Raw genomic sequence first — 27762 nt, forward strand, 5'->3', positions numbered from 1 at the left:
CGGCATCACCACCCACTCCTTGTCCTCGCTTCCCGCTCCCTCCCTCTGCGTCGCCCCATGTTTCTCCCCGCCTTCAAGCAAGCTCACCTGGTAGGGGCGCATGGCGCGAATGCCGCTGAGGGTGGAGTGGCAGTCACCGCACTTGGGGATGGAACCCTGCTTCTTGCGGTACTGGAACACCAGGCGACCACCGGGGGTCTTCACACTGCGCAAGCAACGACACAACAAACAGCGGCGGCGGCAGCAGCGAGAGACAGAGAGAGTTGTCAGCACATGATGACAGCACGCACGTAGCAGGCACAGGCACAACATCTATGAGCACACACTTTCACACATGTGCGCACACGAGCACGCACGCAGGCAATGGCACTTACACCCGCGTGCGGTTGCTCTTGGTGTTGTAGGAGTGACGGCGACGGTATGTGAGACGCTGCACCATGGTGGCGCTACAACAAGAAAGAGCAGAACACACGGAAGCAACAGACAGCAAACAGCAGTCGTGCGTGCGTGCGTGCGTGAGAAGGTGGGTGAGACGACGCCAGAGGGGCAACCAATCAAAAAATCACCTCTGCCAAGAAGTGGCACAACAGCTAACAACCCCACAAACATCAAAACACATGCACATGCAGGGGCATGGATATAGCAATGCACCAATCCCCGAAGCTGCTGCCGTTTCCTGCATCAGCCACCCGCTCATGATCCCATGTACACTTGTGCACATGTGTCTTGAAGTGTGCAGCATCGCCACACACACACACACACATGGCACCGCGTGGACCGCTCATGGATCAATCAAACCACCGCTGCTGTTGTCGTCTTTGAGCTGTGCGTTCGCGTGGTGCCCCGTTTGTCGACCCTGCTTCCCACCAACCCCACTTTCCTGTCCCCCACGCATCCTCTCTTCCACGGTGCCTTGGCCTCACTCGCATCAGCATCCAGCACGCATGCGGCACAGCCGCCACGCACATCAGGCAAGGCACTCACGTTTGTTGGTGGTGTGGTGGCGGATGGCAGGGTTGAGGCACACACGAGGAAAAAGGCAGCGGATAATTTCTCGTGGCCAAACCGCACAAATCAGCGAGAGAAAATTGCGAAAAGGCCGATTCTTTGTGCTTGACATAAACGAGAACCTCCAAATGATGATGTTGACGGATTTGGCTCTCCTGCTCAATTGAACGCTTTGGCGCATCTGGGTGCGGGCAGCCAAGCACACACACACAAACAGCGACGCCACTGCTACGACAACGACGACACACACACACACACACACACACACACCGACCGCGACCACTACGACGAACGACCACCCCCTTCGGTGCGTGTCTGTGTCTGTGTGTGTGTGTGTGCGAGAGGGGGGAGGGAGGTGGAGGGTGCTGCTGCTGGCGAACGCGTGTGCGTTGTTGGAGAGTGCACCATGCGTCGCTGGTGTTGCTGGTGCTGCTGGTGTTCTTGGGCTTTGGGACGATGGCCAGCCATATGAAACACGCATCGCAGACACGCGGTTGCTGGCAGCCTCAATTGTAACGGCATCAGCCATCGCCTGGGGCTGGCAACAGCCCCTGCGCTGCTGCTTCCGGCTGTTTCTCCGCTTGCTCCCACGTGCACCGGCAGCGAACGTCCTCACACGTACAGACACACACACGCACACACACGCAACACCAACTACCACTACACGCACGCACACAGGGCAACAAGGACACCGTTGCTGCACACCGTTGCCTTTGCTTTCGCGTAAATCGTAGCACCAGAGAACACCAACCAACCAGCCAACCAACCCACCAACCAACCAGCCATGGATGTCGGCAAGTCTTTGGATGACCTGATCAAGCAGGAGAGCGCACAGCGCAAGGCCACCCGCACAACCAGCACCCGTGGACGCGGTGCTCGTGGCCGCGGTCGCGGTCGTGGCCGTGGCGGTCGTGGCGCTGGCCGTGGCGCTGCTGTTCCTCGTGTCACACCTATTGTTGGCACACAGCGGCCCGTTTCCATCCGAGGCGCTGGCCGACCCCGCAGAGGCACACCACGCTCACCGGTATGTGTGTTGTGTTGTGTTGTGTGCGTGTTGTGTTGTGTTGTGTTGTGCTGTGTTGTGTGCATGTTGTGTTGTGTTGTGTGTGTGTGTGTGTGTGTGCTCGTTCCTGTGCGTTGCTTGGATTGAAACGCAGTGTTCTGCTCATTCCTCCGCTTTTCGTGTTTGTCCACCTTCGCCCCCCCCCCCCCACACACACAATCTCTGTGTCTTGCGTCGTTATCATTGACTCAACCCCACCCCATCCTCTTTCACGTCCTGTTCCCTGCACCACCTTTGTGCTGTGCAGGGTGCCCGGACGATGCCAGACAAGTGGCAGCACGACCTGTTCCAGGGCGGCCGCACACAGCCAGCCCCTCGCGTTGCACGCGGCGCCGCACACAGCAGCGATCTGCGGGAGATGCTCCTGCCTGCAGCAAACATCAGCACCACCGGCACCCTTGCCAAGAAGCTGGGATCAAACGGGCTCACCACAGGCACAAAGCTGCTTGTGACCAACCTTGAGTCCTCTGTGACCAAGGAGGACATGCGCGAGCTGTTTCAGGAGTGCGGCCCGCTCAAGCGTGTGGATATGCCTGAGGTTGGCGTGGCCGAGGTTGTGTTCTCGCGCCGGGTTGATGCCGTCAAGGCACAGACCACATACAACAAAGTCAAGCTCGATGGTACGATGTGTGTGTGTTTGGATGGGGGAGGGGTGTGTGCGTGTGTGTATGTGTGTGTGTGTTTGTGTTGTGTTTGTGTGTGTGTGTGTGTGTTTGTTTGTGTTGTGCATGTGTGTGTGTGTGTGTTGGTTCGGCAATGGTGTGTTGCACAGCGTGGTCTGCCTTATTTGTCCAATCGCGTTCGTCGACGGATCCACGTGCTCTGTTGCAGTCAGCATTATTATCAGAATGTCGCGTGTGCTCACGCACAGGGTACCTTGGTTGTGCTTGCGTTTCTTTGCACAGGCCGGCCCATGTATTTGCAGGTTGAGGAGGCCGCGCCCACAGCAACGGCAGTCGCGCCCACCAAATCAAAGTCAGTTGCATGGTGTTTGTCCTGTCTTGCACCTTCCATTTCACCAACAACAGCAACAACAACAGCCAACAACCAACAGCAGCACCACCACCACCACAACAACAGCAACAACAACAACAACAACAACAACAACAACAACAACAACAACAACAACAACAACAGCCAACAACCAACAACCAACAGCAGCCAACAACCATCACCACCACCACCACCACCACCATCAAGTGTTTTGCTGATGCCATGTTCGATGGTTGTTGAATCAGGGGTGGTGCAGCACGCCGTGGACCACGTAAGGTGCAATACACGGTCAAGGTGTAATTGACAGCATGGTGATCATCGTGTGGTGCTTCTTCGTTCCCCCGACCTTTTGAGTTCCCTCCCTCACCACGGGCTTTGTTTGAGTGGACCTGCCCCCTTGTCCCTCTTTTTGTCTCCCTGCCCATGCCTCTTTTGCTCCTTCTCCTTGTGCCTTGCCATCTCGTTTTGGATTGCTGTAGATGATGATGATGATGATGATGGTGGTGGTGGTGGTGGTGGTGGTGATGTCGGTGGCGACAACGCCAAAGCCGTTTCGTTTGTGCCGGGTATTTCAGTGCGTCGGCTTTGGAGTTTGCCTGTGATAGCGACGGCCCGTGCGTGTGCGTGTGCGTGTGCGTGTGCGTGTGCGTGTGCGTGTGCGTGATTAACAAACAAACGATGAGAAAAAATAAAGTAGAGAAACCAAGGGAATGCCATGCGCAGTGGGGCGCGTAAGGGAACACACAAGCACACAAGAGAACACACAAGCAAGCCTCGTGACACAGCGTGAACGCAGTCGATTCTGCCTCCTGATGCTCTGGTGCTTGCTCGCGCTCTCATCCCCCCTTACGGACGCCATCAGAAGCCCTGCTGTGACGAAGCTTGCGGCTACGCAGAATACGAAAAAATAACAAAAGTAACCGACACGAAAGTTGTTAGAAGTTAAGGCAGACTTTCTTACATTGAAACTGGGCCAGCGGCCGCGAATGCGTGCAAGCAAAAAAGCAGCAGAGCCCGCACTGCAACAAAGACCGCGCTCCCTCGCACATCAGCCACCACCACGCCCCAATCACCCTTGTTCTGCTTCTCTTCCGCGCTTCGCCTTCCGCGCAGGCTGGTCTTCATCCACAAAGCAACCCAGCCACCACAGCCCATTGATTGTTGCCACCAAGCGAGCAAGCAAGCGAGCGAGCGAGCAAGCAGGAGAAGACTCAGCTAGGGACGTACAAGAGGATAGTATCAGCCAAGGCACCAAGTGTAAACGATCTCTGCCAACCCAAGACGGCAGGCGCACGGACAGCGCAGGTGACAAAATCGCCTTGCACTCCCGACAAACCGCGTGCCGTTTCGTGTCTTCGTGTGTGCTTTCCGTCTCTCTTTGCTGACACAGCAGGACTCCAACCACACACACGCGCACACACACACACACACACACTCTCTCTCTCTGTGCTAACACAGCAGCATTCCCAACCACATACACACACATACACACACATACACACACACACACTTTGAGCAGCACACGATCTTCCCACCTTCATCCCTCCTTGAGCGGATCCTGGGCTCTCCATTTGCCGCAATCCACCACAACCACAGACACACAGGACGACAACAGCACAGCCGATAGCGCAGCGAGCTGTTGACAGCACGCCCGCCCGCTCGCAAGCAAGCAAGCCAGCCTTGCTGCCGTCTGTTCGTCTGGCCTTGACTCCGCGAGCGCGTTGGTTCAAGACGATGACGCGCCGCGACAGCTCAAGGCACCCCCATCCCCCGAGCAGGCCAGGGGCCGCGCAACGAACAGAAAAGGCAGCGGCCCCTCGTCACATGCACGGCCGTGCATGCAGCCATGCATGCTTGCCTGCAATGCATCGGGTGCATCACGCTGTTACAACAGACGTTCATTCACAAACACAAACACAACACCCGCAGCTGCAACACATGCAACTACAACACGTGCAACAACGCGTTGAACCTCATCACCACGCACTATGTCCACCACACATGGCATCTCCACAAGCACGAACACAACAACAACAGCAGCAGCAACATCACAAGCATGACCAGCAACAGCAACCACAACACAAGCACCAGCGACCACGCTTCGGGCGCTCGAGTCTTGGCCCTGCCATCGTGGCCCTGCTCCTGCTGTTTCTGGCGACAGGGCCAGCGGCTTTGATGCAGGTTCCTGCTGCTGCTGCTGCTGCCGCGGCGGCGCAGCAACACCATGTGCTTGCCCAAAGCCCAATTCTTAAGAAGGACACGCAAGCGCCGTGTTCGCCTGGGCAGTTTTGGAGCATCGATTTGCAAGCATGCGCACCCGTCACAACGTGTGCGCCGGGCACGGAGTATCAGCTTGCTCAGCCCACGGCGTCATCAGACAGAACATGTGCGCACGTGTCCACCTGCGGCTGGACGGAGATTGAGCTGTCTCCACCCACACCGACAAGCGACCGCCTATGCATGGCGCTGGCCGCCAGCAGCGGGCCCAGGCCATCGCCTGTCGCCAGCCCACCACCACCGCAGCAGCAGCAACAGCAGCAGCAGCAGCAGCAGCAGCAACAGCAACAGCAACAGCAACAACTGTCGAGCAGCATGCACCTGGGCGACACGCGTCGCCATGCTGGAGAAGCCTATGTTGGCGGCGCTGCTTTTCAGGGCGGTGCTCAGAGCAACTCGCGCGAATGGCTGCAAGCACTGGAAGAACACTCGCAACAGCGAATGAGGCGCCAGGTTGGAGACAGCAGCACGCCCCTGCCAACGCCGGTGCCTTCCAGCACGCTGTTGGCGCCGTCGAGCTCCAGCACGGTGGTGCCCTTGCCATCTTCGCTCTTGTCCGCAACCGTGTCTCCAACACCAACGCCGGCAGCGTCCAGCTTCTCCTTCGTACCTACGCCTTCGCCGTCGGCTTCCGCCACGCTGGCACCCTCGCCATCCATCTCCACCTCCATTGCGGCACCGTCGACGTTGATTGCAACACCAACCACAACGGTTGTTGCGCCGTCCCCGACACCAACGCCCACGTCGTCAGCGCTTGTGTCTACGCCGACGCCAACGCCAACGCCAGTGCTCTGCCCGGACGAGTTTTACCTGCTCGCCGGCTCCTGTGTTCCCTGCCGCGTTTGCAACGCCACGCAGTTTGAGGAGTCGCCATGCGCTGACAACCAGAACCGCGTGTGTCGGCCCCTGCGCGTGTGTGGCCCAGAGGAGTACGAGCTGCAGCCACCGACACCAACCAGCAACCGCGAATGCACAGACCTCGTGCAGCAGTGCCTTCCCATCACGCCAAACTACAACTGGCTCAGCCTGCACGTGCTCCCCGAAGACAGCAACACCATCTCCGCCCAGTTTCTGGCGTCGTTGGGGGCTGCTGTTGCTGGCGACATGCTCATCAGCAGCGAAGGGGCCGTCACGGCCACCCTCAACGCTTCCGGCACGTGGGAGAACCTCGACGCCTTCCCTTCCGTGTACGCTCGCCGATTTGATCTCAGCACCGCCGCCACCAACACCAGCGAGTGGTGCGTCCTCGGCGTGCCCGTGTCACCAGACCCAGGCCTGAGCCTGAGTGTCGGTCCAAACAGGATTGGCATCACGCTGCCACAGCAAACGCCAATCCAGACCGCCTTTGCCAACTTTCCCGGTCTCGTTGACAACACCGCCATTCTCAGCCAGCCGGAGAACGGAGGCGCGGCAACCTTCTTCAACGGTACCTGGTACACGTCGACAGATCTCAGCAACCACCTCATCCCAGGCGTTGGCTACGTCCTCTTTGCACAGCAACCAGCCACCCTTGTCCTAGCTTCCAACTCCAGCGACACCAGCGATGATCGCCGCCGCCGCCGCCGCGACCTGGGCTATGGCAGCTCGGCTGCTGGTGCTCTGGGCGAGTTTGACATTGGTGATGCAGCTGCGTGGACAAGCCAGTCCCTGCACACCCTACCACAGTCGTCACAACAGCAGCACCAGCGACAGCAGCAGCCAGCTGTGCTGAGCACGGGCTCTGACGCGTGGCTGGTGAGCTCGAAGAAACACCCACAGCAGCAAGGCCGCGTGCACGCTGCTGCCGATCATCGACGTGCAACCACCACCGTCACCATCTTTGCGCAAGTGTTTGAGGATGGGAACCTCATCAGCGCGCATGGCTCCGCCCTCTCCGTGTGGCTGCTCGACCCTTTGATGACGTCAGCGTCATCCGCGACCTTCATCAACGCAACCTACGTTGCGGATGGGCCCGCCGGCCCCATGTTCATGATCACGGCGGTCGTGCCAGCCCCTTCCACAGCAGCACCAGCACCAGCAGCATCAGCATCGCAGCAGCTGCAACAACAGCAGCAACAGCAGCTGCTGCTACAGTTTGCAGTGCTGGATGCGGACACCCAGCGCGTGCTCGCTGTGGAGGACACGCTTTCGCTACCCAGCGACGCAGACGGGTCAGCAATCACGCACGGACATGCATTCCGTCCAATCCCGCTCTCCGTGTCTGCGCCCGCATCAGCCACCGGCAACACCCCTCCCTCGCAGCACCAACAGCAACAACAACAACAACAACAACAACAACAACAACAACAACAACAACAACAACAACAACAACAACAACAACAACACACGTTTGGGGCGGATGACTTCACATCAACGGCAATCGATGCCCTGTCCAGCATCCAACTTTCCCCAGACACTGTGCTCGCGACGACATACGTACAGGTGCTGGACGAGTTTGGGCCCGTGACAGATGATGGGACGCAGCTGGCTGTCGTGTGCGGCGCTGTGCGTGTTGCTGTTGCCCTGCTTGCGGATGGGCCTGCTGGACCCACATTTCAGATTCCCATGATAGCGCAGTCTCGTTTCGAGACACATGCCCGCCACGGCTGTGAGTTCCGGTTTGAGGTGCAGCGCCCACACACGGCATCGCCCACCGTCTCCACTGCAGGCGATGGCGGCGATGGTGTGTTGGAGTGCATTCCAGCCACCTCAATCGATCTGCTCCACGGATCAGGCGCCGCCTACCGCCCCGTACACTGCCGCGTCGCCTCGGAGACACCAGAAGAGGCTCTGACGCAGCCTGCGCGTGGTGACGGCGAGCACGCCGCCATGCAGCTGCTGGGGTCGTCCGTTGCTGGCTCAAGAGCACCCCTGTTTGCGCAGTTTGCTGATTCGCATCAGCAGCATCAGCAGCACATGCAGCAGCACCATCGTCGCCATCGCCGCGAGGCGTCCATGTGGACACCGCGCCCTGGCCTGCGCTATGCAATGATCGTGCATGCCACAGTGCGCTACAAGAGCGACCTCAGTTACGTGCAGCAGCTGGGAAGCCGGCTTGCGTGCGTGGACGCAGATGGCGTCATCAACGCCGCAGACCTGTCCATCGGGCCAACAGGCGAGCCATGGTTCCAGCTGGCGTGCGCAAGCAACCTGCCGTCCACCTCGGATACCATCATGCTGCAGGTGTTTGACGCAAACAGCTCGACCACCGTACAGACGGCGCTGCCGCTTGCCTTTGCGGCTGAGACCGTGCTCGGCGCCATTGATGCCCCGCTCGTGCTGGACATCGAGACTGTTTGCGGGCCGGGCGAGTTTGAGCTGCGGCCGCCCACCAACACCACAGACCGCGTGTGTCGGCGCGTTCGCGAGTGCAACGAGCTGCAGTACCAGCAGCAGGCACCCACCGCCACGTCCAACCGCATTTGTGAGTACATCACAAACTGTACCGTCAACCAGTACGAGCGCGTACCGCCGACCAACACCAGCGACCGCCAATGCGGCACCATCGCCGCGTACGTGCCACCACTCATCCGCGTGACAGAGGCCATCAACCTGCTCACGTTTGGCCTGCTTGGTCGCACGGAGGACAACGCAACCACCATCGAGTACGGTGCTCCCGTTGCCTCCGCCCCAAACGCCGCAGGCAGCCTGACAGTTGGGCTTGGCCCCGTCACCGCAAGCGTGAGCACACGCCACACACCACAGCCCGCGGCCAGTGTCCGCATCGTGCTTGCTGGCACGGGCGACGTGTGGCCGGACGACCCACGCGTGGATGCGCGTGCACAGGTGTACGACGCCGCGGGCAACGCCCTCACGGCCTCGGCACAGGTCATCTTGCGCGTGCTTCCGGGCCCTCAGCTGGCAGGCGCAGACCCGACAACCGTGGAGACCACCTGCACGACCACTGCCCGCTGTCGGCTGCGCACGACGCTCCCTTCAGCATGGTTCACCGTGGGCGGCAACGCCACCGTGGAGGCTGCCTTGGCTGGGCCTGCGCCCGTGTTCCAGAGCATCGGTGTGCTCATGGTCCAGCCCATCATCACCTACTCGTACGACCGTGACGTCGTCGTTGGCATTCCCAACAACAACCTGTTTGTGGGCTCCACGCTGACGGCGGTTGTGCGCGGCGATGCGGGCGACTATGCCGTGCGCTCCTTCCAGCTGACCTTCGATGCCCCGCCCGGCCTGCGCATTGAGGGCGTCACCTACGATGGCGCGACGTGGGCCGCGACCGTGGAGACACAGGGCACCTCCCGCGCCACCATCGTGGCCAACCCGGCCAACCCCGATGAGCGCCCCTCGGACATGGTCTTTGCGGACGAGGAGCTGTGTCGCGTGTCGCTGCGCATTGACAACTCTGCGCTGGAGGGAAGCACGCTGCAGCTGACCACCACCATCAACTTCCTCAGCAACGTCAAGGGGGAGAAGATTCGCCCGCGAGACACCACCACCCCCGTTGTTGCCCAAGCCGCTGACCGCCGCGGCCTCCATGTCGGCGCGGCACACCTCTTTGTCACGCCAAATGTGCCCACGGGCATCATCGCCGCGGTCCCCAATGCAGAGCTGCTCAACTTTGCCACCGTGAGCAACGCTGCCGTGACCAGCGCCATGACCGTGTACCGCGTCACCGCCAACGGTGCCCTCACCGCCGTCACGTCTGGTGGGCTCACCTGCGTGTCCGCCAACACGGGCCGCGTCCGCGTGGCCGTGGACTGCAGCGCCGTGCGCCTGGACGGCACCGAAACGCTTGCCGGCCCAGCGTCCATCTTCGTCGCCCTGTCGGAGCGCGGCCTGCTCCTGCGCGACATGCCCACGGTCACGGTGTGGCAGCTCGATGGCCAGCCGCGCATTGAGGTCGCAGACCCGGTCCTCAACAGGGTGGACGGATGGGCGCCTGACAGCAACCCAGACTGCCTCGGTCCCGTGTACCAGCACGCCGAGGTGACCGTGCTGGCCAACTTCACCGACGCCTCTGCGCTCCTGCTGGACGTTGACGTGAGCACGCGCGCTGCACCCCGCCTCACGGCCACAGACACACGCGTCGTTGCCTTTGATCGGGGCAACGTTGTGGGCCAGAACACGGGCTTCACGTTTATCCACGTGCTCTCTGCTGCTGGCGTGCGCCTTGGTGCTGCGCCCGTGCAGGTCAGCGATGACAGCGTGGTGCCGGCCCGTCTGGACGTCACTGTTGTGGAGTCGATTGCGCTTCAGGCGCGCTCTGGTGCGTTTGACCCCTTGGACACCAGCACCGCCGTTGCTGCCATCCAGAACACGCTCACCAGCGAGTTCCAGCAGGCGCACGTGCGCGTGGACCTGCACCTGTCCGATGACGCGCTCTACACGCTCTCACCCCAAGACTTTGAGCTACGCACCCTGAACCCGCTGGTGCTTGGCGTGGTTGGCGGGCCTTCGCAGGCATCCACCGTGCAGGCCCTGGGCACCGGCGTGGGCCCCGTGCTGTACGTCAACTGGACCAGCCCAGCAACATGTGACCGTGTGTTCTCCCTCGCCACGACAGCCAGCGTCAACGTCACCCTGCCCGCGCCACGGGATGTGGCTGTCACACTCTCCGTGAACCGCATCACCCCTGTTGGCGACGCCGCCAGTCTTCCCGGCGTTGGCATTGCCACGCAGGCCACCGTGACCGTTGTCGTGGAGTACGTGGATGATAGCACGCAGGACCTCTCCCTGGATGACCGCCTCGTCGTTGTTGCGCAGGATCCAAGTGCCCTGACTGTCACACGTGGCCCCGGCAGCAGCCGGTTTGCCGTGGCAGCCACCAACCGCTCTGGCACCTTCCAGCTGCTCGTCTCGTTCCAGCACCTGTCCATCACGCAGACGGCCAGCATCGACGTTGCGCTCGCGGACACGCTCACCCTCACCACGGCGCCCTACCCGGCATACCCTGGTTCCAGTGCGCTGTCTGCGACGACGCTGAGCCTCATTGGCGGGACGGGCACGTTCCAGCAGGCGCAGCTCACAGCGAGGCTGTCCCTGCTGAACGGGCCCACCTTCGACGTGACCACGGCGCCCGCCATCCGCTACAGCGCACTTGCACCAAACTCAACCACAGAGCCGGCCACGAACATCACCGTGTCGCCCGCGGGGCGCATTTCACCGACAGCGGCAACAACCGCAGACATTGCGGCCTCCTTCCAGGACATTGCTGCCAGCAAGGTGCGCGTGCTTGTGTCGAGCACGCCTGTGCTCATTGCAGAGTTTATCAACGTGGACGTGCCGTATTTCCTTGTTGGGATGCGTGGCGTGGGGTCCACCCAGGTGCGCTTCGGTGTGCGCCTCTCCGACGATCGGCAGCTGCCCGCGTCCTTCCTCTTCCCGAACAACAACATGTTCCGCTTCTCCGCCGCCTTTGCCACGTTTTCCCTCGACACCATCGCTGCCTCCGTGTCGGAGGGCGGCCGCGTGCTCCTGCACGACAACCTCCCCGAGGAAGCAACGCTGACCATCGCTGCTGCGCACAACGCCACACTCGCCGTGAGCAGGCCCTTCACGTGCAACTTGAATCCGGAGTTTGGCGACATGGACGCCGGCGAGACACAGGGCGTGCCTTTGCCGCCCACCGTCCCCGGCGCAACCGTCGCCATCCCTGTCCGAATCAACACTGGCAGTGCATCTGTGCAGGCCATCAAGCTCTCGCTGCAGTACGACCCAGCCCACCTCGACTTTGTCAGCGCTGTGGCTGGTGCAGATTGGCCTGGTGGTGCGTTCCTCTTCACTGCAAACGACCCACCCGGCATTGTGGATGTGGGCGGCGTTGCCACACCCTTCACCGGGTCGGCTGCCGAGATTGCAGTCGTCACGCTGCGAGTGCTGGAGGCGGCGCGTGACATGCGCGTGCCGCTGCTGGGTGAGGTGGTGGAGCTCTCCGACGACAACAACGACCCCGTTGGTCCGTTCCGCGGCGTGCCCTCTGTTGCGGCCGACCTGGAAGTGATCGTGGGCCAGGCGCGCAGGCGCAGGTCGGAAGATGGCGCCGGCATGTCGGCAGCCATCATCGACGCCGCACCCACGCTCACCCGCCTTCGCCGCCGCACACGCACCAACCCACTTGGCGACGCCAACGCGGACGGTGTGTTCAGCCTGGCCGATGCCTCGTTTGCACAGCAGTACCTCACCCGCCTCATCTTCGACCCCACATACGGCAGCGACTTCACGCAGGAGCAGCTCGACGCCCTGGACATTGACCACAACAACGACCGCAACCCAGACGACGTGTTCTACCTTGCAAGCGTTGACTTCCGCAACTACCGCTTCTTCAACAACATCTCCATCACGCCCGTCTCCAACAACACTGGGTGCCACGTCACCTTGCAGACGCGCGTGTTTGAGGGCGGCGACGTCCCAGCCAACGGCAACAACACGTTCGTCTTCTTCGACCTGGAGTCTGCCAACACAGCGTTTGCTGGCTTTGTGAACAACACCATCCTGCTGCAGGGGCAGCTGGAAACCAGAAACAAGGGGCCCGGCCTCAACGGCGCTCTCCTTCGCGCTGAATTCGTGGGCAACGGCACCTTCCTCATTGAGGCGTCTGTGCCGTCTGCATTTGACAACATTGGTGTGTCCCTTCTCATCGCCACCACAGACGCGACAGACCAAGGCAGCAACGCTCGCACCACCCGCATCCTCGGCGGCAGCGTTGACCCACCCTTCCTCTACACGGGCACCGTGTCCTTCACCTTGAACGTCAACCCCCAGACCAGTGTTCCAATCCGCCTCTCGGGCGGCTATGATCCGCTCGACACGTTCGACAACATGCTCGGGTCAGAGAACTGCCACCGCTCCTTTCCTTGCGATATGGACGAGTACGTTGTCGTGCCAGCCACGCCAACCTCCGCAGCCACGTGCGCAGCATGCCGCGTGTGCAATGCCACGGAGTACGAGACTGTGGAGTGTACCATGGACACCAACAGGGAATGCGCAGCCTGTGACGTGTGCATCGGTGACACATACCAGGCCCAAGCCTGCACACCACACTCCAACACGCTTTGTCTTCCTTGTGGCAACTGCACTTCGTCGCAATACATCGTGGCAGAGTGCACGGACACCACCCCTACCGTTTGCGGTGATTGTGGCGCCTGCAACCCTGATGAATATGTCAGCGCAAACTGCACAGAGTTTGCACCCACCATGTGCATGGACTGTGACACGTGCGACCCAGGGCAGTACATCCAGCATCCGTGCACAACCTACTTCAACACGGACTGCGAGGACTGCCGCGTGTGCAATGCAACCACAGAATACGAAGTCAGCCCGTGCCTGCTCACGCAGAACCGCGAATGCGAGCTCTGCGACATCTGCGGCGACGAGCAGTACGAGACAACCCCGTGCGGTGCCTTTTCCAACCGCGAGTGCGCCAACTGCTCAGTGTGCCTGATGGGGCAATATGAGGTGACGCCATGCACGCCTACTCAGAACAGGTTCTGCGACAACTGCAGCCCTTGTGGTTCCGGACAGTACATCCTTGTGCCGTGTCAGGACACCATGGATACCATTTGCGACGACTGCGATACGTGCGACCCAGGCTTTTTCATTGAGAGAAACTGCACAGAGGACGCCAACACCAAATGTGCGCGTTGCGGAACCTGCCCGACAGAAACATACATCTCCTCCCCGTGCACCATGTTCAAGAACACCACGTGCTCTGCATGCAGGGTGTGCGAGGACGACGAATACCAGGACCGCGATTGCGAAAACGGCCTGAACCGCATCTGCAAGGAGATCCGAAACTGCCAGGCGGACGAGATTGAGGTCGCGCCTCCAACGCCGACCTCGGACAGAGTCTGTGTCAAGGTCGTGCCAGGTGCGCTGCCGCCGGTTGAGTTCCTGCCCACGCTTGGGCTGGGGTTCTACCTGAACAACACATACGCGGTATCAAACCAGGTGAGCCAGCGCGCCATCGGCGAGTTCTGGGACGGCAGCACGGGCCAGTCAGGCACAGTGCGGGTGCAGCTGGCAGACACAACGGCCAGCGCCACGTACATGCAGGACCGTCTGCCAGCGGTGACGGTGTCCGGGGTGATCGCAGACCGCGTGGTGTGGTACGACGACCGCACGGTGCACTGCCGCGTGCAGGTGCGGGACAGGCGGTTTGACGCGCACACGGAGAGCGCGCGGGTTGACCTTGAGGCGACGCCTGTCGGGTTCAGCGGGACGGCTGTGACGGCGTCATGCGCCACAGCAACGACGGGGCAGTGCACGATTGACCTGAGCGTGCCGCTGTCGTGGTTTGGGGTTGTGGGGCAGGACGGTGACCGCACGGTGTCGCTTGCGTACGGGATCCGCGGGAGCGGGAGCACGGTGGATGCAGGCACGGTGACGCTGCGGCCGGCGCCGGAGGTGACGGTGTCGCGCGACGTTGTTGCTGTTGTGCCGCACCGCGACCTGTACCGGGGCGACCGGTTCACGGTGCCCGTGCAAGCAAACGCAGAGTACTACATCAACACGTGGCAGCTGCGCATTGACACGACGGCTGGGGAGGTTGAGATTGAGTCGATTGTGTATGACGAGGACGTGTGGACGGCGTCTGTGCTGATTGATGACGACAAGACGGCGGCGTCGATCAACGGCGGGCCGGCAGACACGCTGTCGCGGCCGACGGGCCCGTCGCCGGGAGCGGAGGCGCTGTGCACGGTGAACCTGCGGGTGACTGGGGACGCGCCGCTGAGCCAGGCGAGCATGGTGCTTGTGACGGTGCTGTCGCTGTTTGACAGCAAGGGCCAGCAGCCGCTGCTGACGCCGACGGCGGCGACGACGGTTGACCGCGATGGCACGCGGCGCGGTGCTGGCGCTGTGTACATTGTCGAGGACAGCGTGATGGGGGTGTTTGCGTGGGCCGGACAGGGCAGCCTTGTGAACACGGTGCCGCTGAACGGCGTTGGGATCACGAGCGTGGTGAGCGTGTGCGCGGTGCTCAAGTCGAGCGGCGGGTGCCCGGCGCTGACGAGCGGGCTGACGTGCGTGAGCGACGAGCCGGGCGCCGTTGCCGTTGGCGGCGGGTGCGCGCGGCTGGAGCTGAGCAGCAGCACGGACATGGGCTCTGCGCAGGTGAACGTGAGCGTGAGCCACGGCACGAGCGGGCACTCGACGCTGTTTGCGGTGCGGGTGTGGTACCCGGAGAGCGTGATGCTGACTGTGGACGATGACCGGCTGAGCCGCGTGGCTGGGTGGCGCGATTCCTCTGCGGGCTGCATGGACCGCTTCCAGAGCTCGCGCGTGCGCGCGCGGGGTGTGTTTGTGAGCGGCGCGGATCGGTTTGAGGCCGTGGTTGACGAGCAGGTGTCTGGGTACCTTGAGAGCAACGACAGCGGTGTGATGACGGTGGCTGGGCTCGAGGTGCAGGGCGTGTCGGCAGGAACTGCGAGCGTGCGGCTGCAGACTGATGCTGGCGTGAGCGTGCTTGTGCAGGTTGCTGATGAGACGGTCTCTGTGCAGCGGCTGCAGGCGCACGTTGTTGGCGACGTGCTGCTGAGCGGAGTGCCGTCGAGCGTTGAGCTTGGGGACGAGGTGGCGGCTGTTGCGATGGTGCAGCAGCGGCTGACGCAGGAGTTTGAGCGCGCGGACGTGTACACGGAGGCTGTGCTGTCTGATGGCACGCGGCTTGGCGTGACGGAGGCAATGGGCCTTGTGCTTGGGAGCCGGGATCCCGTTGTTGTGCGCATTGTGAACGAGACGATGCGGGCAGCGGACGAGGACATTGAGGCAGTTGGGACGGGCCAGGGCCTGCTGCTTGAGGCGACGTGGTACGACGAGAGCGGGTGCAACGGCACGGCGCCTGTGATTGGGGCCGGGCTTGGGCAGGTTGACATCGTGCTGCCGCTGCCTGAGCGAGTGATTGTCGACCTGAGCTCGTCAAGCATGACGTACGCCGAGGACGCTGCGGCCAGCATTCCGGGGGGCCCGCCGTTGTCTGTGAGCGTGCGCGTGTACTTTGAGTTTGCGGACGGGCGGCGACAGGAGATGACGACCGACGGCCGCACGATGTACGACGGCGTGAGCGCGGACGTTTCTGATGTGTTCCGAGTTGTGCGTGGGGAGAGCGCTGTGCGGCTTGTGCCGACGGGGAACGTGGGCACGGGACAGCTGCGGGTGAACTTCACGCACGTGAACGTGACGGGAAGCGCGAGCGTGGAGGTTGTTGTTGCGACTGGGCTTGAGATTACGCCGCGGCCGTTCCCGACGTACAGCGGGTCTGGGAGCGTTGTTGAGACTGAGCTGAGCCCGATCGCCGGATCTGGGGTGTACCAGAGGGCGGTGTTTGACGCTGTGATTACGATCAGCGACGGGCGGCAGTACGGCGTTGCGACTGCTGGAGCGATGGCGTACGAGCTGAGCCGGCCTGACGTGCTGGCGGTGGTTGGCACGAACCGCGTGCAGCGGGTGGGGACGGCGACGGGGCCTGCCTCTGTTGTTGTGCGGGGCGTGTTTGGGTCGACGTTTGCTGGGCAGAGCAACGTGACGAGCGCCGGCGTTGAGATGCGGCTGAGCAACGAGACGCTGAGCGTGGTGAGCGTGGACGGGCTGAGCTTTGTGTCGACGCTGAGCGGACAGGCGGGCGTGAGCCGGTCGCAGGCGGTGTGCGGGATAACGCTGTCTGACGGGACGCGGTGGACGAGCGGGGCGCTGTTTCCGTCTGGGACGCTTGCGCTGAGCAACGTGCTGATGTTTGAGACGAGCGAGGTGCTTGCTGCGAGCGTGAACGGGGCGTCTGGGCTTGTGCAGCTTGAGGGCAATTGGTACGAGCAGGTGACGCTGACGGCGCGTGCAGTGGACACGGGCGCGAGCGCATCGCGGATGTTTGCGTGCAACCTCTCGCCTGTGACTGGGGACATTGACCTTGGGTCGGCGACTGGAGTCCCTGTGCCTGCTGTGAGCGTTGGGGCGCGGTTCAGCCTGAGCGTGCGTGTTGCGCTTGGGTCGCGGGAGCTTGCGTCGATGGACGTGACTGTTGAGTATGACGCGGGCCTGCTGCGTGCCGTGGGTGTTGAGACGGGCAGCGGATGGCCTGGTGGCCCGTTTACGGGGAACCTGGACACGCCTGGGATGGCGCGGTTTGGCGGGGCAAGCGATCCTGTGAGCGGGACGCGCGAGCTTGCTGTTGTTGAGTTTGAGGTACTTGGCGATGGGCTTGCGTCGCTGGGCGGGTTTGTGACGACGGTGAGCGATGCGGACGGGGCTGCGATTATCCCTGACGGCACTGAGTTTGTTGCTGGCGCTGTTGAGGTGCTGACTGGCAGCGGGCCCGGGCGACGTCGGCGTGATATCGCTGCCTCAGCCAGCGCTGACGGCACTACCGTCACTGCAGCGCTGCTGAGTGGACGAGAGTGGGTGCAGGCCGCACGGGAGCGACGCAGCGAGCGACGCCGTGAGCAGCAGGCTGTGCGGGTGCGACGCGCAGACTCGTGCACGCCCAAGCCGTGCCTGACATGCGACCCTGTGCGGCAGACGGGCGACACGGACGGTGACTGCCTGTTTGATGTGCGGGACGTGAGCTTTGCGCGCATGTACCTGAACTGGGTTGCGCTTGAGGACACTGCGCAGCTTGCGCAGGTGACGGAGCCGCAGCTGGTCAACCTGGACGCGGACCAGAACGATGCCGTGAACACGCAGGACGTGGACTTCCTGCTGAAGGTTAACTTTGGGCTGTACCACTTCTTTGCCAACCTGAGCGTGGAGAGTGTCGGGGAGTCTCTGGACGCGTGCGAGCTGAGCATCAGCTTGCGGCTGATTGCTGGCGGCGCTGGTGCTGGCGACTCACCGGCAAACACGAACCAGACGTTCCTGTACTTTGACATTGAGAGCGAGGACGCGTCGCTTGCACCTGCGTTTGCGAGCAGCGTTGTTGTTGTTGGCAGCGCTGTTGCTGGGCTGAACAAGGGTGCCGGGTACAACGGCGGGCTGTGGCGCGCTGCGCCGCTTGGTGACGAGGGGTACTTTGGCGTGCGTGTTGCCACGGGGATCTCGCTGGAGAACATTGGGCTGTCGCTGATCCAGGGCACGGTGTCACCGTCTGGGGTTGGTGCGAATGCGCGCACGACGCCGATTCTCGGGGGCAGCCCGGACCCTGCCAAGTTCCGGTTCACGAGCCCGCTTCGGTTTGACCTTGTTGTGAACGCGCAGACGACGATTGAGTTTGTTGCTGGCGCTGGGTACGACCCCTTCACGGCCTTCAACAACACCCTCAGCAGCCTGCAGTGCCAGGCCGCAAAGGGGTGCCCTGTTGGCTTCCGTCTCGTGGAGAATGCAACACTCACATCACCCCCGGTGTGTGAGCCCATTCCGGTTGTGACCTACTCGCACCCACCCACGTTTTCCCTCCTGCCACCGTTTTCGCCATCGCTGTTTGCCACGGCGGATGACCCGAGTCAGTATGTGTCCGTTACGTCGCTGTTCTCAGCACGCGGTCAGACCCAGCTTGGAGACGTGTCGACCGTGTTCACCAGCCCCCGTTTCTCTGCTGCTTCCATTTCCGACGTGGACGTGTTTGTGACGCCACAAGTGCTTCAAACCGACAACCCAACGCTGACTGTGCTTGCTCAGGGCCGTGATGCTGCTGGCTCGTCGTTCTTCGTTGATGGAGACGTTGTCGTCGTGCTGCGTGATCGCGCGAGTGGTCAGGAAGTGGTGGATCAGTGCACGGCTGGGGTTGATGGCACGTGCGCCCTGACTGCGACCGTGCCTCAAACCTGGCTTGACGCTGCACCGGGCACAATTGACGTGCTTGCGTATGCGGGTGGCAGCCCTGGGTCGGCGCGAGTGTTTGCGAGCGTCGACGTTGCAGCTGGACCATCACCGCTGCAGTCACGTGCAGTGACGGCTGTGCTCCCCCGGCAGACGCTGTATCCGGGCACGGTGTACGAGGCGGAGGTTTACGCCAACTTCGCCCGCAGCATCGCCGCGTTCTCGCTGACCGTGAATGTGACACAGAGCCTTGTGGTTGAGCGCCTGCGGGTTGATGAGCAGTACTGGAACGCCGTGTCTGACGTGTTCTCGCCGACAACGGCGGCCATCAACGCGATTGTGTCGGATGACAGCAACCTGGACACTGGCGAGCAGTTGTTATGCAAGATCGAGTTTGTAGTGAACGAAACAGTCACGGCAGACATGGGCTCCATGTCCGTTGTTGTGGAGGAGCTTGCAGATGAGTTTAGCAACCGCCTTTCGCTGCGGGGAACATTCGACCCAACATTTGCGTACTACGAGACGCGTGACGGCACGCAGTCCGGTCCGCGCGGGTCTGTGTACATTGGTGACGATGTGGTGGTCGGCGTATTTGCCACGCTTCAATCGAGTGCGTTCAACACGGCGTCGCTTGGGCTGGGCGCAACGGTTGTGCCTGTCCAGCTGAATGCGCTGACCCGATCTGGGCAGGTGTTGACTGGCGCCCAAGTGTCTGCAGCAGACGCGGCAGCCTGCTCCGTTGTGCCGGCGAGCGCGGGCACCCTGAGCGGAGACTGCACGCAACTGGTGCTGAACGCGACGCAGAGCGTGCCGGGCCAGACGATGCGAGTTTCCTTTGGCGCAGCGAGTTCGGGGGCGCAGGCCACCAACTACACGCTTGAGGCGGTGATTGCTGACCAGCTATCAGTTGTGCTCGATGACGCTGAGCTGAATGCGGTGGCTTCCCCCGCGGATTGCCCCACAGCCGTGTACCAGGGCAGCCGTGTCCGCGTGACGGCCGTGATTGAGCGTGCAGACATGACGAGCATTGGCGTAGATGTGACGCAGCGTGTGCTGCCATTCCTGCGCGTGCGTGACAGCGACGTTGCGACGCTAAACACCACGCTGGACGGCACGCTGTATGTTGTCGGCACTGCGCCTGGCACGACGTTTGTGGACGTGCTGTTCCTTGGCGGCGACGTTGCAGCAACTGCTGCCGTCAACGTCAGTAGCACCCCTGTGGGCATTGAACGCATTGGCGTGGAGATGGTCACTGGGCTTGGAGCGGAAACGGCGCTGACAGCATCCCCGTATGGCTTTGCCGTGAACGTGACCAAGGTGGCGCAACTTGAGTTTGAGGGCGATGTTGCAGCATTCAAGGCCAGCGTGCTGTACGCTGACGGCCTGCGGGAGGATCTGGACCACCGCGCACGCGGCGTCGTGCTGGCCTTCAACAGCACGGATGTGCTGCAGGTTGATGGCACGGCAGCAGCAGGTGGCGGGCCTGCTCTCTCTGCTTTGGCTGTTGGCAGCGGCGTTGTTGCGGTGAACGTGACCTGGACACCACCCAACTGCACGCAGGCGCTGGCTGTTGGGATGCAGGATGTTGTTGTTGCGTTGCAGCAGCCTGTGCGGGTGATTGTGGGCGTGTCAGCGAACGTGCTGACCCCTGCCTCGGATCCAGCCGCGTGTGCTGGTGTGGCGACGAGGACATCGCTAGTGGTGCAGCTTGAGTACGCTGACGGGCATCGCGTTGACGCAACAGCCGATCCGCGGACCGTGGTGGATGTGGATGACGCGGTGCTTGACGCCGAGGACAGGCTGTCGCTTGCACCAGACGCTCTCCCGGGCGCGATTGAGGTTGTTGCAAACGCGACGGCGACCGCCGGTGCTGCTGGCGTGCGTGTGTCGTTTACCCACTTGCCGCTGGCGGAGACTGTGAGTGTGGCGGTTGTACGTGCGGAGCAGCTCTCGGTGTTGCTGCACCCTTACCCGGCGTTTGCTGGCTCGACCAATGTGGACGCCAGTCCCCTCAACCCGATTGCAGACACGTCCGTGTACCAGCAGGCGCTTGCGTCTGTGGTTCTCGTGGTGTCGTCGCCTGTTGGCCAAGTTGATGTCTCGGACACGGCTGTGGTAGAGGCTGCAAACAGCAGCGTGTCGGTTGTTGCCGGCTCGCGCATGGTGACTGTTGAGGATCCGGCGGCGCCCAGCGGGCTCGTGCGCGCGACGCTGTGCTCCATCAGCAACACGACGCAGATTGGCATCAGCCAAACGCCGGTGTTTGTGCGGGACATTGATGAAGTGTCGTTCCCCGACACGTTTGAGGGCGAGCGAGGCTCGCAGGGGCAGGTGACCACGGGTGTGCTGCTTGATGATGGCACACGTCTGCCTGCGGATGTGCTTACGCCGCGCCTGCGCACGAACTTGCCTCTTCTTCAGTTCACACTGTCTGCGGTGAACAACGGCGGCAGGAATGGCCCGGCGCTTGTCGTGGACAATGCGACCGGTGTAGTGACGCTGCTTGGCAACAGTGCAGGCTACGTGGAGCTGGTGGTGCAGTCGAGACTCAACCCCAACGTGACGCGCAGCATCGTGATGGCTGCCAACCTGCTGCCGGCTGTGGGTGACATTGACATTGGAAGCAGCACAGGTCCAGCTGATGGTGGCCCGCACCGGGTTGGCGACGAATTCACGCTTGCCGTGCGTGTGAACACGGGCACGTACACCGTGGCCGCGGTTGACGTGACGCTGCAGTACAACGCCAGCGTCGTGGAGGCTGTGCGCGTGGAGCGAGGGCCGGACTGGATTGGTGGGACGTTCATCGCGACACTCAACGACCCCGTCGGCGAGATTGCGTTTGGCGGCATTGCATCTGGCATCCGCGGCATGGACACAATTGCGCTGGTGACGCTGCGCGTGCTTGATGCCGTTTCTGACCCCATGATCACGGTGATGAGCGGAACCATCAACACGCTGGCCACGGCAAACCAGGACCCTGTTGGCGATGACACGCCTCGGCCAATGGTGGCTGGAGACATTCCCATTCGCGTGCAGCCCGTGTCGCGTCGCCGTCGCAGCGACAGCAGTGGCAGTACCGGCGCGATGCTGACACACGCAGCAGCAGCAGCAACAGCATCGTCATCGTCATCATCAGCACCACCAGAGGCTGTTGCTGCTGCTGCGCGCGTGCGTCGGGCCATGTGCTCAGAGTACGTGCGTGGTGACACCAACCTGGACTGCGCGTTTGACCTGAACGACGTGACGTTCCTGCAGTCATACCTGCTCAGCTTGCACAGCCCGAGCGGGCCGTTGAGTGTGACGCCAGAGCAGCTGGAGGAGCTGGATGCAGACAACTCTGGCACGCCAGACACGTTGGACGCGCTGTTCCTGCTGCGCACCAACTTCAGACAGCTTCGCTTTGTCAGCACACCACGCCTGTCGCGCCGCCCCGCCATGGGCCCCACGGGCGCATGCACGTACCGGCTTGTCGTGGATGTGTACACCAAGTCTGGACCTGCGCCTCCGGAGCAGACGGACGTGTTTGTTGACTTTGAGAGCTTGGGCATGGACTTGGGCGCTCTTGTGTCCAACCTGTCCTTCTCGCAAGGATCCCTTGATCAGCTGAAGCCGAGCCCATTCGACGGCTTCCTGGCGCGTGCGCAGCCGTCTGCTGCCAACAGCGGCGTGTGGGAGCTGGAGTTCACCACCCGTGAGGTGCTTGGCAACCTGACGCTGACGCTGATTCAGGCGACCACAGATGCGCTTGGCAACACATCGCCGTCACGCTCGCTCGTGCTGACAGGAGATCGGGTTTCACCGTTCACATACCCGAACAGCCTGGTGATGAACGTGACACACGGTGCTGGCGGTGTCGCACAGAGCACGGTGCGGTTTGGCCCCTCTGGGTACAACCCTCTTGTGGAAACGAGCGTCTTCGATGGGCCATGCTCACCTATTCTCATCACCACAACTACCACTACCACCACCACTACGACTACGACGACAACAACCACCACAACAACAACAACAACCACCACCACCACTACGACTGCAACAACGACGACAAGCACGAGCACCACGACGACGAGCAGGAGGCCGCCAATAACCACCAGCTCAACGTCCACCAGTGTCCCCATTACGATTGGGCCGCCGCAAAAGTCCGAGACGTTCTTTGAATCTGCAGCTGGCATCATCGTGATTGTGGTGGTCGTGCTGCTGCTGCTGTGCTGCTGCTGTTGCCTGTTCTACGTGTGGCGGCGGCGCATGCCGGAGGAAGGCGACGAGGAGTCGGGCCACGGCATGTTTGGTCGGTCCATGACGTACGACGTGCGCGACCACAAGCCACATCGCCTCGAGCACGACACGCGCAACGTGACGCTGGTTGGCAAACAGAAGCGCGGGTCACTGGCTGCGTCCCAGGCGCTCGACGAGGACAACTTCCTGCAGGTGTCGTCGTTCCCTGAGGTTGTGAGCCGCGAGGAGGACATGACCAACGGGAAAGACGTGGAAACCATCTCGCTTGACCTGCAGGAGTCTGTTGGCGTGGAGCAGGGCCAAGGCGAGGCGGAGGGCGGTGAGGACATGTTTGAGACGTCGTTTGGAACAACACCGACATCGCAGGCAGAGGGCCTGAGGGAGACGGAGGTGGTGCTGAGCGACGACGGCGCGCCCGGTGGCAAGGTGGAGGAGGTGGTGACACCCCCGCACCTGTCCACATCCGCGTACCTCAACCCGCCCGTGGACGACACGGACAGCGTGCAGCGGGTGCCTGTTGAGGGCGGCAGCACGGGTCTGTATGGCGAGACGGGCGCCCCTGCCACCACGTACCTGCGACCTCCGAGTGACTCTGAGGACGAAGCGACCGAAATGCTTGGTGCTGGCCTGGCCATGGCCATGGCTGACAAGGGTCAGGGTGGTGGTGACGAAGACCGCCGCGCGTCGTTTGTGCCAAACCCGTTTGATCCTGCCAACGAGAGCTCATCCGAGGACTTTTACAGCGACGAGGAGGAGGGTGCAGGAGCAGGAGAACAAGACCAAGAGCGAGCGGCGCTGGGCCCAGAGGGCGAGCGTGAAGACACGCGTGCAGGACAACGCGACGAAGAACAACAAGAAGAAGAGGAGGCGGCGCCACCGCGGTCGGCACGATCGTCCAAGGAAGCGTGGGGCGAGCCAGTGCATGAGCCGCAATACCTGGACGTGAGACCCGAACCGGAGCAGCCTGGCACGGACACTGGCGGTGCTGTTGAGCACGTGTCGCAGTATCTCGACGTGAAACCGGGCGAACCCGGCGATGGCGATGGCGCTGGCCCGAGCGGCGAGCGTGAACATGGCGGTGACGGTGAGGAGGAGGACGGCGAAGGTGGCTTGCAGTTCTTCGATGATGATGAGGTTGAGTTTGTGCCGGACGATGGGCAGGACGCGGCGTGGACAGAGAGCACGATGATGGAGGAGAAGGGGTCGTCGTCACACTCGCGCTCGCCCGAACCGGAGACGAAGGTGGACGAGGCGGAAGGCAGCGCTGAGACATCGTTTGCAATGACAGCAGCAACCACGGGCGACAACGATGGCGAAGCTGAGGATGATGATGCTGATGAGAGCACGGACACCTTCCCCTCCGACTCACAGCAGCAGCAGCAGCAGCAGCAGCCGCGGTCTCGGCGTCCGCTGCCGCCGGCGCAAGAAGAGGAGCAGGAGGTGAAGAAAGACATCCTTCCACTGACGGTGTACAAGCGGGTGGGCGAAGGCGTTGGGTTCAGCATCTACGGAGGAACGGAGACGGGTGAGGCCGGCATCTTTGTCTCGCGCGTGGATGAGGAAGGTCCCGCTGCTGGCATTGTGCGGCCGGATGACGAGGTGCTGGCGGTTGGCTTGAACAAGATGCGTGACCTGACCAGCACCGAGGCGGACTTGGTGATGGAGGAGGCAAGCGGCTGCGAGACGGTGAAGCTTGTGGTTGCGCGCGTGCCTGACAAGAAGCCGAGCGCTGATCCTCGGAGTACGCTGTCTGTTGGGCCGGGCAAGTTTATGTTGTCGAAGCCGCTTCGCTCACGCCGCCGCTCCGCCAACCTCTCTGGCATGGCCAACCCGTCCAACCCACACCAGCCCGACCACGTCTACGATGAGACGTTTGACGTGTCGGAGTTTGCTTAGATTCGGCGGCGAGAGCATGTGTGTGTGTGAGAGAGAGAGAGTGTGAGTGTGAGTGTGTGTGTGTGTGTGAGAGAGTGAGAGTGAGTGAGTGTGTGTGCATCGAAAGCGTTTTATTCTTGTATCTTCTTGTGTTTTTGTGGCAAACGTCTGCCGTGTGTGTGTGTGTGTGTGTGTGTGTGTGTGTGTGTGTGTGTGTGTGTGTGTGTGTGTGTGTGTGTGTGTGTGTGTGTCTTTAGGTGTTCGAGTCTGTGCATGGGGATGGCTTAGCGTGAGTGTTATGCGAGTGCATGTCACGGCAAGCCCCAAATTTGCTTCTTCTTTTGCCTGCATGCATCCTTCTCGCTTGGTCATTTCTCTTTTGTTTTGTTGTTTTTTCTCTTCACAGTAGCAGCCCATATTCTTTCTTCATTGCGGTGGTTGGTCCTTTTACTGTCGACTACTTTCTTGTTTGGTTCTCATCGTCAACAATACACGTATCCCACAAAACACAAACAAAGAAGAGCCATCACCCTCAGCAGCCACTACAGTGTGACTCGCAAGCAAGGCACAGTGTGGGAAATGGGTGGGGATGTGGAAGCTGGGAAGGTAACAACACAACACGTCGTGGCTTGCGCCAGTCGAGTGGCGGTGGTCGTGGTTGTGGTGGTGTGGTGTTGGATTTGACACATGAACCAAGCAGCAAGAGGGGAGGGGGCTTGGTGTTGGTGGTGCCGTATTGTCAAAACGAGTGGCGCTGTTCCGTCGCTCTCGAGTATGTGTTCGGCCGGTTAAAGCACATCGACGTGGCCATCGGCAAACGCGTTGTACATGATGTCCACAAGGCCGAGAATCACCTGAAAAAGAGGGAGCACAGGAAAGCAATGGTTGATTGTGTGAGGACACACACTGTGTGTGTGTGTGTGTGTTTGTGTTTGTGTGTGTGTGTGTGAGTGTGTGTGTGTGTGTGTGTGTGTGTGTGTGTGTGTGTGTGTGTGTGTATAGGTGTGTAGGTGCGCGCGTGTGTGTGGGGGGGGGGAGTTGAAACTCTTTGTCCATGACATGTGCTCGCTACCAAGCAAGACTCACCTCGACGACAATCAGGATAATGACGATCCATTCTGCACATGCCAACAACAACACATACGCGGGCACACAGGTACACGAACAAATGCATTACATGAGGCGCGGAGAGAGACAGACAGCGCAATCAATCAACGAAGGTGCACGACAACAAGAACGGCGTGAGTATTTACAAGTACAACAGTATCAAATGCGTACCGAGACGGGTGCTGTGCTGTTCTGATTTCTCTGTGCGAAGAATGTCGAGCAACTCTGCAAGCACATCCAAGCGCTTGTTCAGCACCTGAAAAATGTTGAGAGCGGACGGTGTGGTGGTGCGAGTGGTGACATGAAGTGTGAGGACAACAGCCATAAGGGAATTGAAAGGGAGTTGAAAGGGAGTTGAAAGGGAGTTGAAAGGGAGTTGAAAGGGAGTTGAAAGGGAGTTGAAAGGGAATTGAAATCACACTGCCATGCCATCAACAGCGTGTATGCGCAAGAAACAAGAGGACACTGAAACGAACACGTGCGCAGGTACAAACACACACTCACTCATCCAAACACACACACACACACGCGCGTGTCGGGGCAACCACTTACATCAACACGCTGGTCGATGCTGAGGAACTTTCTGCACTTTGTGTACACCCATTCACCATGCTGCTGATCCCAAAAGTGGTCGGGCGTGTCGAGAATGTCGTAGATGAGGTTGACAGACGATTTCTGGATGTAAAGCTCGCCAATGTACTTTGAAATCTCCTGTTTGCTCAGCGCCATCTTGCCCTCTGTTGCCAGCTCCTGCGGAATGTGCTGTGTGGCCGCAATTGTCTTCTCGATGCCTTGGGAACAGGTCGGGGATGGACGTGCAGGTGGGTTGTGCGGGTGTGTGCATGAGTGCGTGATGTCATGAGCACGCAGAGCAATGGGAGAGTGAAGGGGCGAGTGGAACGGCCAGAAGGAGCGCAAAGAGATATTAAAGGAGGCAGCCACACACAACGTGTACACGTGCATAGAACAACACGCACGTGCGACGAAAGAGCAATGTGTACACAGATCCGTTCACACATCACACACACACACATCACATCACATCACACATGACGCAATCACGTGTAAGTGTTGTACTGACCGACTTCAAACGTCTCGAGCTTGACAGACGTGGCGATGGCGTAGGAGACGGCCAGCTTGATCGCAGTGCCCTCCTCGCCAAATATCCTGGGCAGCAGGTAGTTGTTGTCGAAGATTGCAAACGCATCTGGGGACTGCGATGTCGTGTAATACCTGGATACGTACAGCACGCGCGAGAGAGTGCAACAGCACGAGCACGGTGTGAGGTTGGGCAAGGGCTGAAGCAGGATAATGGGAACGGGGGCAGGAAGGGAAGACAAGAAAAACAACACACGGGATGTACAGCCGTGATGAAAAAGTTGCACAGAAAGCGCGCAGACACAGAAAAACAAAAGCGCACAAACACACAGTGTATGTGTGTGTGTGTGTGTGTGTGTGTGTATGTGTGTGTGTGTGTGTGTGTGTGTGTGTGTGTGTGTGTGTGTGTGTGTGTGTGTGTGTGTGTG

At 61.0% G+C, this 27762-nt stretch overlaps 4 protein-coding genes across 4 annotated transcripts in view; 2 read left to right on the plus strand and 2 right to left on the minus strand.

The window, feature by feature from the left end:
* The window catches only part of PTSG_03837 (60S ribosomal protein L34), a 1897-nt gene extending 867 nt beyond the window's left edge, over positions 1 to 1030 (minus strand). Inside the window, exons 1-3 of the mRNA XM_004995514.1 lie at positions 985 to 1030; positions 375 to 446; positions 88 to 205 (exon numbers count right to left, since the gene is read on the minus strand). Coding sequence (XP_004995571.1) covers positions 88 to 205; positions 375 to 439 — 183 coding nt within the window. The 5' untranslated portion in view covers positions 440 to 446; positions 985 to 1030. The remainder of the gene's footprint in view (positions 1 to 87; positions 206 to 374; positions 447 to 984) is intronic.
* Positions 1031 to 1133: 103 nt separating this feature from the next.
* On the plus strand, positions 1134 to 3708 carry PTSG_03838 (uncharacterized protein). Its single transcript, XM_004995515.1, has 5 exons — positions 1134 to 1315; positions 1687 to 2032; positions 2319 to 2691; positions 2977 to 3046; positions 3310 to 3708. Exons 2-5 carry the CDS (start codon positions 1793 to 1795, stop codon positions 3362 to 3364), a joined length of 738 nt encoding a protein of 245 aa, XP_004995572.1. The 5' UTR covers positions 1134 to 1315; positions 1687 to 1792; the 3' UTR covers positions 3365 to 3708.
* A 1309-nt stretch (positions 3709 to 5017) lies between these two features.
* On the plus strand, positions 5018 to 25150 carry PTSG_03839 (uncharacterized protein; the record flags this gene model as incomplete). Its single annotated transcript, XM_004995516.1, has 3 exons — positions 5018 to 13729; positions 13754 to 18701; positions 18735 to 25150. The coding sequence occupies exons 1-3, from the start codon at positions 5066 to 5068 to the stop codon at positions 25148 to 25150; spliced, it is 20028 nt and encodes a 6675-aa protein (XP_004995573.1). The 5' UTR covers positions 5018 to 5065.
* A 390-nt stretch (positions 25151 to 25540) lies between these two features.
* PTSG_03840 (uncharacterized protein) overlaps positions 25541 to 27762 on the minus strand; it is an 8631-nt gene continuing 6409 nt past the window's right edge. The window contains exons 4-8 of the mRNA XM_004995517.1: positions 27318 to 27469; positions 26789 to 27027; positions 26408 to 26492; positions 26216 to 26247; positions 25541 to 25983 (exon numbers count right to left, since the gene is read on the minus strand). Coding sequence (XP_004995574.1) covers positions 25918 to 25983; positions 26216 to 26247; positions 26408 to 26492; positions 26789 to 27027; positions 27318 to 27469 — 574 coding nt within the window. The 3' untranslated portion in view covers positions 25541 to 25917. The remainder of the gene's footprint in view (positions 25984 to 26215; positions 26248 to 26407; positions 26493 to 26788; positions 27028 to 27317; positions 27470 to 27762) is intronic.

The sequence above is a fragment of the Salpingoeca rosetta genome (genome assembly GCF_000188695.1).
Source record: "Salpingoeca rosetta unplaced genomic scaffold supercont1.8, whole genome shotgun sequence".
Classification (NCBI taxonomy): domain Eukaryota; class Choanoflagellata; order Craspedida; family Salpingoecidae; genus Salpingoeca; species Salpingoeca rosetta.

Excerpts from the sequence above, each read along its gene's own strand:
- PTSG_03838 (XM_004995515.1), top strand. The coding sequence starts at position 1,793 with ATGGATGTCGGCAAGTCTTTGGATGACCTGATCAAGCAGGAGAGCGCA. Across the intron at positions 2,033-2,318 it reads GAGGCACACCACGCTCACCG|GGTGCCCGGACGATGCCAGA; the intron begins GTATGTGTGTTG and ends TGTGCTGTGCAG. Across the intron at positions 3,047-3,309 it reads GTCGCGCCCACCAAATCAAA|GGGTGGTGCAGCACGCCGTG; the intron begins GTCAGTTGCATG and ends TTGTTGAATCAG.